General features: G+C 35.0%; 2 protein-coding genes and 1 long non-coding RNA gene across 14 annotated transcripts in view; 2 read left to right on the top strand and 1 right to left on the bottom strand.

Annotated features, from left to right (window-relative positions):
- Positions 1 to 6,241: 6,241 nt before the first annotated feature.
- Positions 6,242 to 15,023, bottom strand: LOC127838574 (arylsulfatase B-like; the record flags this gene model as incomplete). 2 transcript variants are annotated; one of them, XM_052366395.1, is given in 13 exon segments in its annotated part: positions 6,242 to 6,353; positions 6,544 to 6,602; positions 6,873 to 7,012; positions 7,202 to 7,299; positions 7,581 to 7,644; positions 8,194 to 8,298; positions 10,711 to 10,775; positions 11,803 to 11,909; positions 12,432 to 12,535; positions 13,528 to 13,579; positions 14,189 to 14,300; positions 14,477 to 14,586; positions 14,863 to 15,023. In XM_052366395.1, coding segments are annotated over 12 exon segments (1,109 nt in total), but the record flags the coding sequence as incomplete, so codon positions are not given.
- Positions 15,024 to 17,471: 2,448 nt separating this feature from the next.
- LOC127837945 (uncharacterized) lies at positions 17,472 to 20,792 on the top strand. Of its 2 annotated transcripts, XR_008029560.1 has the most exons (4): positions 17,472 to 17,639; positions 19,155 to 19,272; positions 19,694 to 20,254; positions 20,388 to 20,791. It is a non-coding gene; the product is annotated as an uncharacterized LOC127837945 (long non-coding RNA). The 2 variants fall into 2 exon arrangements; XR_008029559.1 differs by having other exon boundaries at positions 17,474 to 17,639; positions 19,694 to 20,792.
- Positions 20,793 to 21,095: 303 nt separating this feature from the next.
- The window catches only part of LOC127837943 (uncharacterized protein C5orf49-like), a 50,816-nt gene continuing 49,028 nt past the window's right edge, over positions 21,096 to 22,883 (top strand). For 9 of the 10 annotated variants that reach the window (XR_008029554.1, XR_008029558.1, XR_008029553.1 and 6 more), the window contains exon 1: positions 21,096 to 21,140. The gene's annotated coding sequence lies outside the window, so the exon portion shown is untranslated. Of the gene's footprint in view, positions 21,223 to 22,883 lie in introns of all 10 variants that reach the window. The other variant, XR_008029552.1, reaches the window with a different exon arrangement.

Raw genomic sequence — 22,883 nt, 5'->3', positions numbered from 1 at the left:
AACATTATTCAGGTTGCTTTGTTGTGGTGTTAATACCGTTTTAAAAGATTTAATTTATATTCTTCTTTGACATTTAGGTGTGAAATATTGTACATTTATATCAAATTGTCGCAATTTGCACAATAATTGTGAACAACATATGTACGTATATATCACAATAAAGTTATATATAAAGACAATACACACACATGTATGGCACACATAAACAGCTGTGTTTAAAACATGTTAAATAAATAAGTATATACAGCATTAAAAAGAAAACTTTTTTATACCTAGGGGTGCGCTTATTATGGATTTATTGGTATCAATTGTTGGACAGTACCTTCCAACAAATAAAAATAGCACAATATCACAATCATTGTTATAAAGACTAGTTTAAACTTCAAGATTATAATAAAAGTTTATTGTAAATCTAGAGGTGCAACATCATTACTTGAAGACTTATATTTATTGACTCTAAGTTATGTGTGATCAATCTTGTTTACTGACTTAATTGAGTTTGAAATACTAGCAGGGTTTTCAGAACTTCTCCCTTATAATGTATATGAACTTTCTTTATTCACATATATTGTTTAAGGATTGTTGGGTGTTTTACTATGGTATGATTAAAAGTATGATCTTATTAAGACATTTACTGGCACTTTATTGTATTGGTACTGTTTACATACGCCCTACAATCAATGCAGAGTATGAATACTCATTTTTTTTAGTCCGAAGATTGCTTTATATTGAATATTTAACTTGCTGATAAAATGGCATTCTATTTTCAACTTTCTTAGTTGAGATAAATAAACGATGTAAACACTCGTCAATATACTTTATCAAGATAAATACGGATAAAACCCCAAACACGTGTTGTTGACGTCCTAGCATTTAACCTGTATATGGATATCAGGTGATTTTTTCACCATGCGATCATTCATGTGACGAGGTGACCTAACATTAGATAATTCAAATAGTATCTGTGTTTTAGATATTTAATTTATAGAACGCGGGATGATAAAATCAAGGTGTCCTTTTCTATAACATGTGATATTCAGATTGCAAGCTATTAGCCAAGTCAGCATTTAATGTTGTGCATGGATATTCAATCGTTTCATTGATTTGCAGTATACAAATGACACACTGACTCCAAAATATAATACCTAGTGAAAAACTTCATAATAACGTTGCGACTCAATTTTTATGAACTCGCAGTAAGGATTGTTACTTTACTTTTCAGACAAGGTCTAGTATCGTGCTTTTTGCGAAAACAAAACCATATTTTTCAAGACTAAAGATATTTTAATCAATAAAGGTTAACAAGAGTTTATTTAAATTTATTGACCTTGGATCAAGTGTCCTCAAATGTGTCGATCGCATCTTGTGAGTGATAGGTGACACGCGTGATTCATCAACACTGGATAATTCTAGGTAGCAATTAGGTGCTGATAATATCAGCTTGATATACAGAAAACATACCTATGATATTAATTTTCGTGTATTCCAATACATTTAAATAAACATGTGTTGTCACGTTTAGTTGTGTCTTAATAGACTGAAAGGAGGTATGATTCTTGAACTTCCGTAAAAATACTCTACATCAATATAATATGTTTGTAATTTTGTAATATCTTCAATACCGTTTACGTAGTTGTTCACAAACAAATGGAAAAATAAGTACAAATGAAAAAGTATACGTACTGAGGTACCAGTAAACCTATTGTAAATACTTGTAATTTAAAGAAATTGAAGAGGTGTGATAACAAAGAAGTCACAGGGGGCCAAAGTACGTTGACTCTGGAAAAGTGACATACATAACTAAGTGACAAATCTTTAAAAACAGACATAATAATACACAAACTTAGTATTTCTAGTGGGACTTTTCAACACAAAATATGTATAAAAACGTTTTTTATTTCTTATACTTCTCATATTAAGGATACATATGTAACAGTATTCATTGGGTTGAATTCCTAGATGTGTATTATTTTGTTTTCGATCCCTGTGAGCATTGTTATAAATCTTTCACATATTCTCAATGACTTACTTTCACAATATTATTATACGGGACACTTGCAATAATCAAACTCTCAACTATATGACACCAAGGGTCGGTAAACGAATGTACTCATAAAAGCTCCCATAATTCAAGAATAACAAGGCAGAGTTAACCGGTATTTCAGAAAGAACTCCGCGGAAATCACCATACAAATCATATGCCAAAATACCGCAAGTTGTTCCACAATTAATGAAACTAAGGCAATCGAAGGCACATAACTGCATGTAACAATATATCATATTTGTCAGTTGCAAACATGCACTCATCTTCTTCTGAATGCATATGAAAGCAAAACAGGAAACCGTTTTATCTATCACAACCGCATACTTTGCAAGCTCATTGCTCATTTTGAATTCGTATCAACACCGACAATCGCAAAGTTTTATTAGAATTTCTAAACAAATGAATTCGCGTTGGATATGCTATTGCTTTTATATAACGGATTCAGCGTTGAAAATTACGATTCAGTACAATCTGGCATCTGCACTTTATCAATAGTTGAAAAAACGTTACATTAAAAACTTAAATTAAATTCTCTGCATCGCCCTATATTTTTTTTGCAAAACAAACACCCATTGATAAATATGTTCACACATGCACGCATGCAATTAATAATGTGACCTGCACGCATGCAATTAATAATGTGAACTTCATTTAACTTCACTTCAAAGACGAACGTGTCCTGAGACTGAAACAATGAGTGTGTAATGGGAAAATGCCAATAATCATACCATCAGTGTGTTTATTTACAAGTATGACCATCCTAGACACATCTTGTCTGTGTTCTGTATCAGTGTTGATTCCTAAAATTGAATGTCATAAACGAAGTCAAAAAATAAAATATATGATCGTTCACAATCCGATTTTAAATCAAATCAGTTCATGCTTTTGTTTAAAATCCTAACATGGTGAGCTAATTGTTTAGTTTTAGTTTGTTGTTAATGGAACCTTCATTGATACTTGCATTTACAATCGCTAGAAATAATAAAATATACAAAAAATGCATTCAACATCAATTGGTCTGGATTTCAATGGGGAAAAAGTATCCGAAAATTTATATTCGAAATCATGACAAGTTACGATAAAATATATACCATTGATTTCGCCATAAAAAATGTACAAGTTAAAATTCCCGTAGTCATTTTTTTTAAACGGAACATACGAGTTTTCTCAATTGGTTTTATCATTTGCTATTTCATTGTTGTTCCGTGTGCTGTTTTATCTGACTTTTTTCATCGTTGTCAATATTATTAATCTGTGTAAGTCAATACCGATGTTTTATATCGTTGTCGACTCGATAATAGCTTACAAACATGCACTGAACCAAAAAAATGTCTGTGCGTAGGTTGGCTACTGACTATAACGAAACCAAATAGTTAAGAAATAATTCGTGTACGTAAGGCCTAAAGTTTGTTGTCGAATAACCCACGGCCGATAGTTAAGATGCATAAGGATTAAATCACGAGTGCGAAGCACGAGTTAATTGAAACCACGCATCTAAACTTCCGGTCGTGGGTTATTCAACAACAAACAATAAAGTACATGATTTTTTTCGATTCTAACACGATTGATACTAAAGATTTATACAACGTATATTATTTTTCTTGTTTACTATTTTATGTGAAGTTCCGCCCATAAAAATAACTTTCGGCTGTTCTGTCGATCAGATGCGCGACTTTCATTCAAAAATCGACGCCATCTTCTATCTTCGGGTGGCTAAAAGGTTTTATTAAAAACGCACATCAAACTTAGTTTTTATACAAAATTGCATGTTTCCTTACTGATTTTATAAATTATTATGCATACTTATGTAAGCTGCCCAACTTGTTCACATGAACTGAGACCAGAAATGGCGGCCATCTTGTAACTGGACGTCATCTTGAATTTTTGACTAACTATCAAAAGTGTGTATCAAACTTAGTGTTTAATGTCATGCTCAATTGAAGATTTGCACAATTTGTATGCACAGTTGCTTAAGATATACCCAACATGGCTGTATAGATTGAATCGGAAATGGCGGTCATCTTGAAAATGGCCGCCATTTTGAATTTTTGTGTGGCTAACGATTTCTATCAATAGTGCATATCAAACTGAGAGTTCATGCAAAATTTCATGCTTGCTTACAGATTTGCAAGATTTTTATGCTAATTCTCCTAGCTATAAAAAAGACTGGCTAAAGTAATTGTTAAGCGTATTTTAAAAGACGAACTTTTATCGATGCATAGTTCTGAATGAGTATATCATCGACACAAATTCATGTAAACTTTTTTTCATAATCACATACGTAATTTTACTGTTCACATGTATCAGTGTATGTGGCGCCATTTGTTATAATTATATATATAGTATCGTGAATCATCGCGCACACGCTTAATAAATCGGTCCATATGGTTGAATATTTCTTATTGAATTCATCAAAACTGGTACACATCATGCAATTGTTTAAACACATTAAGAATCTATGATTGACATACCATAATAATATCGCCGAGTATCGGTATCTACATTTAATATCTTTCTGACCCAAAATAAACTTCAAGTGCCCTTAGTCCACGCGATAACGTTTATTTAACGATTTCTGTAACCGCGAACTTACCTCGATACCTTGAGGGTTGGAATGCAATGCATTAAAGTGAGGTTACGATTCCACTGCTGGAATGATGGCTTGGTTAAAGCTTTATATATACATTAACGTGTTTAACGGTCAATTTCGAAAACAATTTGAAATATTTACGTCAATGCGTTTATCAGGTTATTGAACAACAATACTTATATGTTCTAATGTAATTTCGCAGTAATTGACAACACAGCCTTTAAGCTCAAACGCTCAGGCGCTGACAATCTTCTTAATATAAAGGGGTACACACACATTGTATTGATGGCGATAGTTAAGTATGAAACTGCTCTATCCCCCAAGCCGTATCATTAGAGATAAAATTGTCTCATGCAGAATACGCAGTTTACATCGTTGCTTAACGAACTGTATCCCTTTTCATACCATATACTTCTCAAAAATAGAAAGTCGTTTTAATAACATATTAATGTAAATGTGAAAACTGTTTGTAGCTTGCACGTTTTCTACTTCGAAAACTTTCAGGCCTTACGGCGGGAAATTTTATACTGAAATTGATTTGCAATGGTCAGCTAAGGTGAAAAGCTGTGTAAGACAGCTACGCCGAAAAAAAAACAGTTGTAAATTCCAAAGCATACAACTGAACCTTCAACAATGTGTGCGTCCATCTTTGCGTTTTAGAAACAAGTCTGTCATTAATTGTACAGGTATCTTTATCAAGCATTTGTGTCACTCAATTATATGCAAATTAATAAGATAGTGATCATAACTGGGCGTATTTTTTGGGTGTGCGATTTGCAACTATTGTGTATAACGAGGCCTACTTTTGTTGTAAATTCAAATGCCTTCAAATGTATGAATACTAAATTAACCTTTGTCAACCGTAACACGGATTTGGAAAATACCACAATTTTGCTTCATAAAGGGACTATTTCATTTTACACGTAGTATTAGACGAGAGAATGTGTGTTATAAAGGCAATCACGCGCCACCCTCTATTTATCCACATGTATCAGGCACAGATTGCTGTTTGCCATCCCATTGCATACGAGCCTTGTTCTGAGAAAACTGGGCTTAATGCATGTGCGTAAAGTGTCGTCCCAGATTAGCCTGTGCACTCCGCACAGGCTTATCAGGGACGACACTTTCCGCCTTAACTGGATTTTCGTGTAGAAGAGACTTCCTTTAAACGAAAAATACCATACAAGCGGAAAGTGTCATCCCTGATTAGCCTGTGCGGCATATCTTGTCAATGTTATATAATGTTGTTACATACCTGATTGCCGCGTTATGGCATATCTTGTCAATGTTATAGAATGTTGTTACATACCTGATTGCCGCGTTATGGCCATCTTGTCAATGTTATAGAATGTTGTTACATACCTGATAGCCATAGTCTTGTTCATGATCTCGCCAACGGTGTCGACTTTAAGTATCTGATAGCCGCCTACTTCACTCTATCGTCGATGTTGTAGACTATTATATAACTGAAATCCCAGATCGTCTTTATCTCGAATCTGTTGCATACCTGATAGCCGTGTGTCTGTCATCGTTGTAGACGACGTGTGCATCCCTGATGGCTACGTTCATTTCAATCGTCAATGATGTAGACTTGCACATACATGTACCTGATAGCTGCGTTCTTGTCAATCTCGTCGATGTTGTAGACGAATTCCGTCCTGGCTGATGGAGCTCCGTTACTCACGGTGGCCCACTGGTTTACACCGTCCATGCCAGCGTCTGTGAACAAACGCAAAGAGCGACGTAATTGATGAAATTATACGCAGTGAAGAAATCGCAACGTCGTTTAAACAATCTCTCATTAAGGGTTTCTTACATCTTCGAATTTTGTATAACGTTACTTAAACTTAAATGAACAAAACAAATATGCTATTTACAATAAAGGATTACGCTAGGTAAAATTATCTACCAGGTTTTCCACCAGCAAGGGTCAGCAGTGTCGGGAACCAGTCAACTGCATGCATCATTCTAGACAAAAAATCTAACATTTCATTATATGCGCATGGTAATCTCGCCTGAACACTCGTTTTCTGAAGGTTTTCAGTAATGTCACGATATAAGATACAGAATAACATACTAAATTAGTTGTTTGCCGAATGGTTATCATGTACACATTGTATCTAAATTAATAAAATGTTCTTCAACCAATTTGTAGCAGGTTATGTAAGCCTAACCAATTCAAAGCTATACAGCTGTGCGTCAAGTACGCAGTTGCTGCAAAAAAAAACAACGTCTTACTCCGTATTCGTGTATTTAGTTTTCTTCAGCAGAGTGTCGCTATAGACGAAGGCCACACCCTTGGTCCCTCCCTCCCACAGGGTGGTCTTGGCTCCCCTCAGCGGAAGATTGTTTGCCGCCGTATAACTGGGACCGCCGTTCTAGGCAGATAGAACACGTTCTCTCTTAGACTTGATTTCTCATTTATTAAAGACAATTTTAGCAAAATCAGCAATATGTGTGTGGTTAAGTTAATGCAGTTTAGATTTCCATTGGTCTTTATTTGTTACACAAAAAGACATAAAATTAAAATTATATAGGTCATGTCTAAACACATGTCATTCTTATACATCAGTGGTGAAGACAAGTAAGGCGTTGTTCATGAATCCGCGGCTGCGAAGTGCCGATGTGATGTTGCCAACGGCTTCGTCCAGAGCGGATATCATACCTTAAGAATAAGGATTTGTATAAATAAATGAAGCTATTATACGTTGCATAAAAGTATTTTGCCTTTGCCAACCTCAACTCTTCATAACAAACAATAATGTCGTGTTATAATGTCACTGTCTGTGAAATAATAAATAAAAATAGTAATAAGAATGCACTACACAATAATTTGTGTAACGGTATATCGGTTCGGAATCTTATCTCATTTTTGTATTCCGAATCTCATTATTGAAATTATTCATAAAGGACATTGAATACTAGTATTTCTTCTGAGCTTCTTACCGCAATATGTTCTTCTGCTTTTTGTAGATATATTAGCGTAAATGCGCTCAAAGCTCTCAGGAACCTTTTAAAAAAAACACAATACAATAAGAGCCTTGTTCTGAGAAAACTGGACTTAATGCATGTGCGTAAAGTGGCATCCCAGATTAGCCTGTGCAGTCAGCACAGGCTAATCAGGGACGACACTTTCCGCCTAAACTTGATTGATGGTAAGGAGGGACTTCCTTGAAACTTAAAACACCATAAACGCGGAAAGTGTCGTCCCTGATTAGCCTGTGCGGACTGCACAGGCTAATCTGGGCCGACACTTTACGCACATGCATTTAACCCAGTTTTGTCAGAACGCGACTCAGTACAATAACATTACTGAACTTAAACACCTTCTTATCACAAAAAAGTCAGCCGCAAATTTACAACATACGTATATAAGAAATGGACCTCATACAAAGAAATAACTTCATTTGCTACATGTATGTGTGTGTTTTTTATATAGAATCAACCAGGAATTAAAAGTCTCAAAAGTAAACGTAGATACTCTGGGTGTCTTACTTTGGACACCCAATGTATTCCGTTTATGCAGAATTAAGTTAGACAGAAAAAGAATCCCGATAACCTCTAACGGTTCATGCACGGACTGGAACGGAAGGTACAGATACATGGGCTGTGCATCCGGGTCAACAGCGTTGATGACGTCAATGGCACGCGAAGCGATGGTGTGCTGGTAACACAAATGGCAACCGATTAATCAAGTACAGACATAGGACGGTTTTACGATGGAAGATTTTATGATATAAGTACTATTAAATTGTAACAAATGTAAAACGGGCCGCCTTGGTTCGCATCAATATTGAATTATTCATAATCATAATTTGTCATATTTATACACATCACGGACTTTTAACCCATTTATGCTTAGCGTCTAGAAACAAGAGGGCCATGATGGCCCTGTATCGCTCTACTGTTTTTTATGCGAAAAAAGCGTGCAATGTGCATGGGTTGAAATGTACTCAAGCATGTGACCAAACTTGGTAGAGAACTATAAGATATCACTACATACCAAATTTGGTAGCGCTAGGCCCATTGGTTATGGACAGGAAGATTTTTAAAGTTTGCACAAAAGAGGCTTTATATAAGCAAATGTTCAGTTTTGTGACCCCTGAGGCAGAGTCAAATTTGAGCCCAGGGGAATAATTTGAACAATTTGAAGAGGACTATTAGATGTCACTACATACCAAATTTAGTAGCCCTAGGCTCTATAATTATGAACAAGAAGATTTTTAAAGTTTGCACAAAATAGGCCTTATTTAAGCATATGTTCATCTTTGTGACCCCCGGGACAGGGTCAAATTATACCCAAGGGGCATAATTTGAAAAAGCTTGGTAGAGAACTTTAAGATTTTTATACATACCAAAATTTGGTAGAAATAGGCCCAATGGTTATGGACAGAAGATTTTTAAAGTTTGCACAAAATAGGCCCAATATAAGCATAGATTCATTTTTGTGACTCTGTGGAACGGTCAAATTTGATCCCAGGGGCTTAATTTGAACAAACTTGGTAGAGGACTATTAGATGTCACTACATACCAAATTCGGTAGCCCTATGCCATACGGTTATGGACAAGTAGATTTTTAAAGTTTGCACAAAATAGGCCTTATTTAAGCGTATGTTCATTTTTGTGACCCCCAGGGCAGGGTCAAATTTGACCCCAGGGGCATAGTTTGAACAAACTAAGTACAGAACTATTAGATGTCACTAAATACCAAATTTGGTAGCCCTAGGCCCTACGGTTATGGACAGGAAGATTTTTAAAGTTTGCACAAAAGAGGCTTTATATAAGCATATGTTCAATTTTTGTGACCCCGGGGCAGGGTCAAATTTGACCCCAGGGGCATAATTTGAGCAAATTTGGTAGAGGACTATTAGATGTCACTTCATACCAAAATCGGTAGCCCTACGCCATACACTAATGGACAAGTAGATTTTAAAAGTTTGCACAAAATAGGCCTTATATAAGCATATGTTCATTTTTGTGACCCTCGGGGCAGGGTCAAATTTGACCCCAGGGGCATAATTTGAACAAACTAAGTAGAGAACTATTAGATGTCACTACATACCGAATTTGGTAGCCCTAAGTCCTACGGTTATGGACAAAAAGATTTTCAAAGTTTGCACAAAATAGGCTTTATATAAGCATATTTTCATTTTTGTGACCCCCGGGGCAGGGTCAAATTTGACCCCAGGGGCTTAATTTGAACAAATTTGTTAGAGAACTATTACATGTCACTACATACCAAATTTGGTAGCCCTGTGCCATACAGTTATGGACAAGTGGATTTTTAAAGTTTGCACAAAATAGGCCTTATTTAACGTATGTTCATTTTTGTGACCCCAGGGGCAGTTTTAAATTTAACCCCAGGGGCATAATTTGAACAAACTAAGAAGAGAACTATTACATGTCACTACATACCAAATTTGGTAGCCCTATGCCATACAGTTATGGACAGAAAGATTTTCAAAGTTTTCACACAATAGGCCTTATATAAGCATATGTTCAATTTTGTGACCCCCGGGGCAGGGTCAAATGTGACCTCAGGGGCATAATTTAAAGCAATTTGGTAGAGGATTATTAGATGTCTCTACATACCAAATTTGATAGCCCTAGGCCCAATGGTTATGGACGAAAGATTTTGAAAGTTTTCACAAAATAGGCCTTATATAAGCATATGTTCAATTGTGTGACCCCCGGGGCAGGGTCAAATTTGACCACAGGAACATTCCTGAGAAATTTCATCAGAATTGGACCAGTAGTTCAGGAGAAGAAGATGTTTTAATGAAAAGTTAACGCACGCACGCTCGCACGCACGACGGACACAGGTCCATGACATAAGCCCCGCTGGCCTTTGGCCAGTGGAGCTAAAAAGGCCTTTGCAAACAGCGTAGACCCGCTTTTTGCTTCAAGGAATATCTGTAAGAAATATTCTAAATATAGAAATAAATATACTAGACATCCCTATAAAATTTTGGAAATAAATTGATCCAATTTAGAAGGATGGGAGAGTCCACTAGGCATAAATGGGTTAACAACGTTTCACTTTACAATTTTGAGACGCTGCGCACACGAAACTTACTGCGGAATATTCTCCTTTCGATGGATGAAATACTGTCGTGTTAAACCGGAAATCATAACCACCCACTGTAAAGAAAAATTTACGAACACGTTTTGTTGTAAGAAATATAGATCTATTACTAATAAAATTTAAATGCTTACTCGGGAAAGTATGAAGACCCTTAGACCTTTCATGCGTAACAAGAAATAAGCAGGACTTGCTAGCCCGGAACTGACTTAGACCTTTCATATGCGTAACAAGAAATAAGCAGGACTTGCTAGCCCGGAACTGACCTTAGATCTTTCATATGCGTAACAAGAAATAAGAAGGACTTGCTAGCCTGGAACTGACTTAGACCTTTCATATGCGTAACAAGAAATAAGCAGGACTTAATAGCCCGGAACTGACATGCGTAACAAGAAATAAGCAGGACTTGCTAGCCCGGAACTGACTTAGACCTTTCATATGCGTAACAAGAAATAAGCAGGACTTGCTAGCCCGGAACTGACTTAGACCTTTCATATGCGTAACAAGAAATAAGCAGGACTTGCTAGCCCGGAACTGACGAATAAAAATATGAGCCGTGCTCTGTGAAAGGGGGGGGGGGGTTAATTCATGTGCGTAAAGTGTCGTCCCAGATTAGCCTGTGAAGTCCGCACAAGCTAATCAGGGACGACACTTTCCGCCTTAACTGGACTTTTGCTAAAAAGATTCTTCATTTAAACAGAAAATATCATAAAAGTGGAAAGTGTGGTCCCTGATTAGCCTGTGTGAACTGTACAGGTTAGCCTAAGACGACAATTTACGCACATGCATTCAACCCCTTTTTCACAGAGCACGGTCCATATCTAGATGACATAATGATTGGCTCACAATACGGATCTCATGAAGGCCGTTTATATTGTAATGCGCGTGTCAGAAAAGCGAAATGCAATCAAAGGGAAAATCATTCCTTGTCTGAATCGATTCGTAAATTATTCTCATGCAATGAAAACCCGTGTTATTGTGTACAAAAATGTTCGAATCACACGAGCTTTGCTCAGAACCACTGGTATCTGTGCGAAGAGGTTGACCGTTGTTTTGATTTTGTATTATCCTTTCACATCCTCTCACCTATCGTGTGTTCATAATAGTCCTCCGCTCCGTTGTAGTAACCCATGAAGGAATCGAACCCACGGTATGTGGGCGTGAACTTCCAGTTGCAGAAACCTAGATGCCACCTAGCGGATAAAACTACACACTAAAAAAGATGGTATTCAGACGTATAACTTGAAAGGTACGTTCAAAACAGAGTTGAAAATACATAAGTGTTATATTGTGGAATGTTTTGAAATGCATAAACATGAGTAAAATATTAAAAGGGAGTTTTGTATTCTATCTCGAAAGGGTAAATACATACACGATTAATTGGGAAAGTCATTTTATATATTTTAAATACAAACACAATTGTGCATTGACGGCATTAATGGAAGTATACATTCTTAACATTAAAATATATTAATACAATCATGCCCCTAGAAAAAAGGCCCTGGCAAATAGCGTAGACCCAGATGAGACGCCGCATGATGCGGCGTCTCATCAGGGTTTGCGCTGTTTGCATAAAGGAATTTTTGTAAGAAAAATATTCTAAATATAGAAATAAATATACTAGACATCCCTAATTTTAGACATAATTGATCCAATTTAAAAGGATGGAAAAGTCCACTTGGCATAAATGGGTTACTGCATTTAACTCTACATACTTTCCAACCATATGCGTAACGTATCCGAGCTCTTTGAGTTTTTGAGGCAGTGTTGTGAAATTTGAAGGAAGGTATGCGGCTTGTTCAGGAATTATTGCTGAATGCTGAACAGAACACAGATAAAATAAGTCTACAACAACAATAAACTCACAAACAAGCAACAAACGATATCATACAGAACGAACGTCATAATCACTTCATAATCTTCTACATCCTCATTTTTATCATCATCAGTATCATTATTGACATTATTTTTATTCTTAGCTTCATCATCAACAGCAAACACAGCTATCAGCACCATTATCATCATCAACATCCCCGCCATTTAAAAAAAAAGTATGTCACAATTGTTTAAACCTGTTCACTTTAATAAAGTATACATTATTCATCAGCTTTTATATAATTATCATTAAAGGGCCCTTTTCACAGATTTTGGCTTGTTTTGAAGTTTTTCATTAAATGCTTTGTATTGATAATTGCAAACATTGGATATAAAAATCTCCAGTAAAAAATCAAGAATATAATTTAAAAAAGATAAAAAGGTATCCCTCAGCTCAGCAGCGCTTGAACCACTGACCCCTGGAGTCCTGGAGTAAAAAGTCTACTACTTAGACCACTCGGCCATCCTTCCGGATACAATGCCAGGTGTATTTTATACTTAATATAAGCAATATCCTCGTAGTTTCACAAAATATAACGACAACAACAGAACTTTCCAAATTATTCGTTTCGCGTTGCATCGCTGTATAATTTTCGAGTTTTTAAATTGTCAAAAGATGCATATAATGGCTATTTTAGAGCATGGTAAATGCTCAGTATTACTGTTTCCTCACACATATCATAACTAAAACGAAAATTTGCGAATCTGAAACAACTTTTTTACAATTTTGTCAAATATATAGATGCAAAGAATAATTTAAATAGCCGAACTTAAATTTGTATCATAGTTCTTACAATTGTTAGTGTATACACTTTGTTATGTACAACCTATATATTAACTTTTGATATAAAAATATATAGTAGATTTTTTTAATAATATCAAATATATTGAACATATAAGGCCCTATAGCAAACATCAATAATCCACGTTGCCTACCTGAAGTCCTGTATGGAACGGGTAGTAGCCCGTCATGAAACAATTCCTGGACCTGTCATGAAATTGATTGAATAAACGACACACTATTATGATATTGACATGTTCAGTGCCAATGCTATGTCATATTTATTATGATTACACACGATGAATACACTTGAAATTCTAAACAAGACACGTGTTTGTCAGAAACACAATGCCCCTTATTGCTCCGCTTTGAAATAAAATTTCAATACATCATTTGGCAGGTTTAGAAATTATCTCCCTTTTAAAGCTTTTTACTTCCCTTGGATTGTATTTTTTGACTTTTGACCTTAAAGAATGACCTTGACCTTGACCTTTCACCACTCAAAAAGTGCAGCTTCATGAGATACACATGCATGCCAAATATCAAATATCTTCAATATTGCAAAAGTTATCGCAAAACTTTAACCAATGTTAAAGTTTTGGGACAGAATGACAGACAGACAGGCCTAAAACAATATGCCCCCGATCATTCGATCCGGGGCATAACAAGGGAATTCATACGACGCGTTTAGATATTTGTATGCATTTTCGTGTTATGATAAATAAATCGCATTGAGCGTCGTGATCAACGAGGCAGAAAATAGCACTAGTGGCATAAGTGTAAAGTGCAACAGCGAAACGTCACGATGAGACTTACGGGGAGCAGACGGGCTGGACGTAAGACGAATTGAGAATTACGCCATTAGACGCCAACTTGTCCAGGTTCGGTGTGTACATGGCGTCATTGTGCCAGCCGACGTCATTCCAGCCTAAAAACAAATGTACGTGAACTTGCCATTCTCACATACATAAAGTAACAATGTAAGTTAACTTAAACTTATCTTTCAACATTAAGTGGTCAAACATAACATTTAAAGTCGAAAATTCTGAACCCCATAAAAGATATATGTATACAGGCAGTGCAATTACATAAAAAAAAACTTACCCAAATCATCTGCCACGATGAAGATGATATGAGGCGGTTTACACGTCACGTAAGGCAACAACGTTAGTAACGTCAACGTAACAAACAGCATTTTACGTTGAGTCCTTCAACTAAAACGAACGCATGATGTAAATGAGTTGATGGTGTATAAATTATCACAGTTATACTTGATCATAAATAAAAACCGATAAAACTGCTCTATGTTTATGATTACTTGAAAATATTTCTAAATTGTCGTATCTAATACGATCGTTATGCTGTAGTATTCCTTATAATTAGCGTACTCGAACACTGACAAGTTACATGCATTAAAAAAATAAAAGTTAACAAACGTACACATCTCTGTAACGAACCATATTCACGGCGATATATGGTTAGAAACATACCTGAACCAAACAGCTGAACCAGGCCGACTGCGGTGATATTAATCTATATCAAAGTTGTATCGCTGAACATCGTTATATAATCATGGCAAGAGATTGGTGGTATATCAAGTAAAGTTATAATGTAGTACCGTGAGATACTGCACGGCCGTTAATCACGCGCGTGATAGATTTTAGCTTTAATGTACACGCATTGAATAATATGTTTAATGGGAAACCTAAAACTATTTCCAATGATCTATTTTTAGAAAATTGAAATCCGACAGTAAATGGATATAGGGATCCCCGTTCATTTTGAAATCAGTATCATAATAATCAGAGAAAAAAAAAAGAGCGAACACTCATCTGGAATGCGACACAAAACGTGTTTGGTCGGCACCAAAAATTAAAATAGCTGAAAATGTGCTTTGGCACCACCTCTGTCATTAGCGCCACCTCATAGGCATTGGCTCCATCTCTTTTGGAAAAAACACCGAATTATCTATTAGATCGACAAGAAGTCAATTTTGTTGTCCATGAAACAACTTAAACATGTCAAAAGCAATCCTTTGACGTTGTTAGCGATTTCATTGGGATAAAATTTCCTCGTCACCCAGGCAAAACACTTCGGTGTTCTGTTAAAATTTGTACCACGCCATAACGTGGTCATCACGTTCCTTAATTGGTTGTTATTGTATTTTTCTGTACATTTGCGGATGAATAAATCTTCGCTAAATCTCACCACATTGCCCGATTGCCAAAATAATGCGAAAAACGTTGAAAAATACACACATGTACAATTTAGTCACTATGTAGAATTATCCGTGACATTTCATAACATACGGTCCTTAGCGCTACCTCGGAAGTAGACATGGTTCATTTAATTTATCAATGCATGGCGAAAAAGAGGTGCCGCCCGTGATTTACGGCCGTGAATATACGCCTAATGAAATGGACGTACTATATTTGCTAAATTTTATTTTTTGAAAGGGCACAATTTTTATCTGGCAACTGAGACCAGGTTTTCAGTGTCTGAAATAAATTAATGGCATTAATAATGCTTTTAAATCGTATCGTTTGTTACGGGAACAAATTGAATTTGATTTAGTTTAATGATAACCTAACTCAAGATGAAAGCAATAACATATTTAACCTTTTTATTGATCATTCGTTCACCCGTTGTTGTCTATTTAATTTAGCTTAATGCAATACATACCGTGATTTCAGTTTAATTATGAAATATCTGTATTCAGTTGTTTCTGTGTCAGATTATACATATGCTAATTGTATTCATTCAAAATGTAGTTTCATCTACTTATATTACTATTACAAATATCATGACTCTATACTTTATTGAAACTGCAATTTATTCATTCGATTATATTTCGTAATGATCGAAGTAAGAACAAAGATCGAACACTCAATCTAGAATGCGACACAAAGAGTGTGTGGTCGGCACCAAAAATTAAAAAAGCTGAAAATGTGCTTTTGCGCCAACTTCTGTCATTAGCACCACCTCATTGGTATTGGCTCCATCTCTTTTGGAAAATCACCAAATTATCTATTAGATCGAGAAGAAGCCAATTTTCTTGTCCATGAAACAACTTAAACATGTCAAAAGCAATCCTTTGACGCTGTTTGCGATTACATTAGTAGAACACTTCCTAGTCACCCAGGCAAAACACATCGGTGTTCTATTAAAATTTGTACCACGCCATAACTTGTAAAGGTCATCACGTTTCCAAATGGGTTGTTATTGTATGTTTCCATACATTTGCGGATGAATAAATCGTCGCTAAATCACACCACATTGCCCGATTGTCAAAATAATGCGAAATATGAAAACACACACATACATGTATAAAACTATCGCACTATGTATTACTATCCGTGACATTTCATAATATACGGTCCTTAGCGCTACCTCGGAAGTAGAATTGGTTCATTTAATTTATCAATGCATCGCAAAAAGAGGTGCCGCTTGTGATTTACGGCCGTGAATATACGCCTAATAACATGGACGTTATATATTTGCTAAATTTTATTTTTTGGAAGGGCACAATTTTTATCTGGCAATCAATACAAGGTTTTCAGTTTCTGAAATAAATGAATGGAATCAATAATGCTGTGAAATTGTATCGTTTTGTAACGGGAACCGATTGAATTTGATGTTATTGAAAAGTAAACTTACAGAATATGAAAGCAATAATATGTTAGCTTTTTTATTGGTCATTCTTTCACCCGTTGTTATTTATTAAAATGAGCTTAATCCGAAGCCTACATCGATTAAATTTTAATCATGAACTATCTGTATTTAGTTGTTTATGTTTCAGAGTTATATACATGAAGATGCTAATTGAATTCATTCGAAATATGACTTATATTACTATACAAAATATCATTACTCTACTGTATTCCTAATGTAATTTGAATCAATGGTCGACAATCACACAGCTCACTAGTGCCTACGTAATCAGTTTATGGGTCTCACTAAAACGCTTACGGAATTTGCATACAATATAGATAACGTTGAAAACTGCATACGATATGAACAAAGAAGGAAATTGCAGACGGTAATCGCTGTCCGTTATTATGGTGTTTATTATGGTTTAGTTATTTTAATTTTATTTTTTTTATGTTAAAAATACACGATGGATACTTAAATATTGATGTTTACCTTTTTTATTTTGATATTTTATGGTGTAGATTAACCTAAGTTAATATAACAATCAAAACAGTAGGGCATGGAATGGCAGATCAACATTGTTAATTTTCGGATAAACTTTCTGGATTTTGCCAAGGTATATTTTTTCATAGATATTCAGTTTGTTTGCTTCAAGAAGTAGTATGTGGAAAAAACATTTCCTGTAAAAAGAATATATTTCATCAATCATAACGTGTTTATGAGACGTATTGGCTCTCATAATGACGATTTTAGCGGATAGTTCTGTCTGTTACACAGTTGTCAAAATCTAAAACGCTTCACAATTTATCTGTCAAATGATTGAAATCATTTCTTATTATACGATTTTAAAATGACATCAACTGTAGTAACACATCTTTGATACATTTTAGTGCTTATATGCTTCTCAAAGTTTTCTACTTTCACTTTATTTATTTTTAAGATGATTGTATAACTGTTGATCAATTGATAGCTGAAAGACTGTCAAATGAATATGGAATTAGGTTGTAGTAGATACAGTCAAGTTACCATTACCGGATCATTACCCATAAAGGATCACTTTCATGTTCAAGAATGCGCTTCCCGATAAATAGTTGTCAGTTTTGGATGATATTTTGAACACAGCATTTTCAATCACATATAGAAAACAATTATAACAAAAACAAATGAATATAATTTACAACTGGCAATGTAATTTGGGCATTGTAAACAACACAGTTCATGTTTCGACAGTTCAAATAGCGTGGTAGAAGCCCCCCGAGTGGTTTCGATCACGTGATCCGTTATGGCTACAACTGATCTGTTAATGCATGAATTCTGCAGCGAAAAAAAGGTATCACAAATACATTTTGCCTGCGTTTAAAAATAAGACTATATGCTGAATCAGCGAGCAAAGGTAATATTTAATCAAACTGATGTAAAAGAAGTCTCAAAACATGTATTGCTTTTCACCAGAACAACTTTATTACGCTACTGATCCGGTAATGGTAACTTGACTGTACATGTAATATAAAATTTGTGTTAAAAATCTGTGTGCAATCCTCCTGTAATGGACTGTAAGCAATCGCAATTCTATTTGTAACACCAGAATTAACCCTTTACATGCTGGGAAATTTGTCGTCTGCTAAAAGGTCGTCTGCTGAATTTCTACAATTAGCATTTCTTTGATTTTTTTTTCAAAAAATACTATCAGAATAGCAAACAGTTTGGATCCAGATGAGACGCCACGTTCTGTGGCGTCTCATCTGGATCCAAACTGTTTGCAAAGGCCTTCAAAATTTGGTTCCCGCACTGAAATGATTAATGAATGCGTTATCAATGTCAATTAAGTGTTCATGATCAAGTTGAAATTAAAGCAGTGATGCGAAAGATAATGATTCGTTAAAACAAAAAAAGAAATAAAAAATGTAGAACAACACAAATTTGAAAGTCACTTTAGAGACTATAGTTTCCAGTTTTAGACAATTTAAAGGTTGTCTGCTCATATGTTTTGGAATATTGGTAAGATTGTTACCAGATTCAATACTTGTGCGGGCATTTTTTTTATTTGTAATATATTATGTTTAAATATAATTAAAACCACACATATATATTTTGCAATAATTTTGTTAAGGCCTGTATCTTGTTGTTTCAGTGAAGAACTCCAATGATATACATGTAGGGGCATGTGTCCAAAGCTGATCCACATCATAACATACTGATTGGGAATAATGACATAGTACCAAAAGATGTGCTTATACTGTAATTAGCAGGTATGGTATGACTCACAACATGTATTGTTTACCTCATTTGTGTTTACTATTTATTCTATTTTTTTCCATTAGTAAAAACAACATATGATTTATTGATTATCTTATCCATGGTATGCGGATGTTTAGATAAAAACTAACAGAATTTATTAAACAAAAATGCCTTAGCTCTTTTCACTATGCATATCTGGAGGGAACAGAAATAAATTATGTACAAAACAAAAATCTTATTTTCATGTTGATAACAGTATATCATTTGATTAATAATGTGTTGTGTTATTTTTACAAATATTAAGTTCAATAAGAAAAACAACAATGAAGGGAAAAATAACATGTGGTTACCACTGTATTGATGTATTATTGATGTGTTTGTGGAACGTTGCAGTCATAAATTATCAGTCACTGTTATATATTTTCATTGCAGATCTTCACAAATGAACCTGGCAGATCCTGGTGCAACCTTACCTTACCATGTTTACATCTAACCGTCAGTTTGAGCTGTGTGTGGGTGGTAACACGGACTATATACATGTATTGCCCAGTAATTGTCTTGTGATGGACCTTTTTAACATATCAAGTATTTAATTGAAGACTTAAGAGGTCAGTTTTCATCAAAGAATTTAAAAATACAGTTTTTTTTTGTAAGGGTGAATATGTGGTTATAATGGCATTGATGTATATCTTGTGTCTGTTTTTTAATCAGCCTTTCATCCATAATTATGAATATTAAGCATGATAAAGTATTTTAAGGGAATATAATGTAGAAATGTTATGTTGTTTCTGCACAAGCTTTTGAATACAAGAAGTTCTATGTTCACTCAGCACTGTTTACACATTGTCAATGAATTTGCTTGTTTTAGTTTCCAAATCTGTCTGTCTCTAGCTCCCTGTGAATAATTTACTTTTTTACATTGCATCCATTGATTTTAAATGGGGTGTATTATGCACATGTCACACTTTTTTTACAAAAACATCAAGGTCAAAGGTAAAATATATGGGTCAAAATCATAACTTTTGCAATATTGAAGATAGCAACTTGATATTTGGCATGCATGTGTACCTCATGGAGCTGCACATTTTGAGTGGTGAAAGGACAAGGTCATCCTTCAAGGTCAAAGGTCAAATATATGGGTCAAAATCGCTCAAAAAGGGACATTGTGTATTGTGTTTTACAAACACATACCTTGTTATGTTATGTAATGGCCTTTCAATCATCTTATTTTTTTATGAAATACGCTGGATTTGTCTTTTCATTTCATCCATGATATCATTATGTTTTTTTTTGCCTGTTACATTTTGCGGCCCAATGTACGTGTTAAGCAGTTTAACCATTTACAACGGCATTTGTGGCGAGGCTTACAGTCATAAGGTTGGTCATTACATGCACTGCATATCATAAAATCGTTTGGCTTTTATTGACAAAATTTGCGAAAACGGTGTTAAAGACTAAACATCACAAGTGTCGCAACTTCGTCCCCACCTGGGAATTCAGAGCGCAAATTTCAGATTATAGTGTGTCAGATTTTACACTTGTATAATGAAGAGGTCATCTCTTTACAAGATGGTGATGTCCTGATCTCGTTCCAAGCCACACATGATACTTGTTTTGCTTTTAATCAAAATCGGTGTTAAATAGTAAACATTAAAAGTGTCACAAATTCGTCCCTATTGAGAAGTCAGAGCTAAAATTTCTGATTTTAATTTGTCAGATTTTGCACTTTTATAATGAAGAAGTCATCTCTTGACAAGATGGTGGTGTCCTTATCTCGTGCCGAGCCACAAATGATTCTTGTTTTGGTTCAAAGCAACATATAAACGAAGTTTTTTTTATGCGCTGCACTTATTCGGAACAACTCTTGAACAAGAACACGGTACGTTTATTGATAAAATACTTAAATAAATTCAACAGACAGGAACGCGTTATGAGATGCCGGATAAGACGTCCGAGGGCAGGTGTTTACTAGTTGTGTAATGTACATGTTAACAATTCAGCAACAGTAGTATCAGTTATTAGAATTTAAATCATGTAGTCGTGCTAGATTACAAATGAAGACGTTTTCTAAGTAGTTTCTGAAAACTGTCTGTACTGCAGTAAATGGCATTTCATTTATATAATAATGGTATTATAATGGCGAAACGAAACGAATATATACAGGCGAATGCAGAACTAATTGGTGTGTATTTATGCATTATATGGTTTGTTCATAAGAGGAAATAGCGTAAGTGCTATAAAAAGCATTCAGCGGGAAACATTTCGTGTTTTCCCGCGAAGTATTTTGATAACAATCGCACTCTTAATATAGTAACATGCTGGGATAACCCGCGGAGCAGGTAAACAGGTATGAAGCACAAACACATGTAAAGTAGCTTAGGCCTAATCGATTTATAATAGCGCAATACACACCTTTTGTATTCCTTCAATACAGGTAGCTTAGAATGCTTTACACTATGTATGTTTATGGGCCTAACTTAGTACAAGAAGTGGACTTAATAGTTCGCTGAAGTTGAAAGTTATACATTAAATGACATATGGGCAATGGAATACGAGTTTTGTTCTATATATACATAAATAAGATTGTTTAACTCTTCTATTAGACTACTTAGCCAATTACTATCTTCCATATTTACATTATACAAATTAAGAACTTTTGTCCATCCTTTGAGAAAACATCCCGAAACAATATTCCTCGGAATGAACGTTATTGCCTTATTTGTAAACAATGGCACAATGTGGATATGTTCAGTATCTTTAATTACAACACAGGTATATTAAACGGGCTTACAACAGTGTCCCTTATAATGAACATTTCGACAGCTTATTTGAATCAACATGCCCATCTGCAATTAGCATTTGTGTACAGTTGTAATTATGTAAATGAAGCTTTAACCAATTGCAAATTATTTGTGAATGCCACAAGCACATTCACATTAATACATGTAATTTTCTTGCTGTCTTTCAAAGAATTATTGATCTGCTTCTTCACATTATTATTGTATTGAACACAATTTCTTATTTTGTGAAATATAATGATAGGTGGTATCAATTTATATAAAATTAGCATCGAACAATCGGGATTAAATCGTTAAAACTTGATACATTAAGTTTAAACCTGTCTAAGCAAGGTTAAGAATCTAATAAAGGTTACTAATGCCACCAAATGACGGTTTGCGAACATAAACACTGAATGATATTTAAGTGGACTGTAGTTTGTTTTATAATATAATTTTGAATCACATTTGGATTCCAGGTTCAAATTCATATCGAAGTTAAGAATTAATGTTTTATGTATTTTGTCGTCTGTTTTCCAAATAACCGTGTCCTAACTAATTTTATTTCCAGGCCTTTTGCTTATTCCCAAACTGGGCCGAACTAATTTTTAGCGAGGCTGTTTTCGGAGAAAACCCGAGCTATTGTCATAGCCTGCTCGTCGTCCGCCGTCCGCCGTAGGAATCGTGCTAAAACCTTAACATTGGCCATAACTTTTTAAATATTGAAGATAGCAACTTGATATTTGGCATGCATGTGTATCTCATGGAGCTGCACATTTTGAGTGGTACAATTTCAAGGTGAACATCGTCCTTCAAGGTCTAGGGTCGAAAAGTCAAGGGAAGTA

Source organism: Dreissena polymorpha, chromosome 7, assembly GCF_020536995.1.
Source record: "Dreissena polymorpha isolate Duluth1 chromosome 7, UMN_Dpol_1.0, whole genome shotgun sequence".
NCBI lineage: Eukaryota > Metazoa > Mollusca > Bivalvia > Myida > Dreissenidae > Dreissena > Dreissena polymorpha.
The sequence above is the reverse complement of the archived record's forward strand: the minus strand, read 5'-3'. Positions and strand labels throughout refer to the sequence as shown.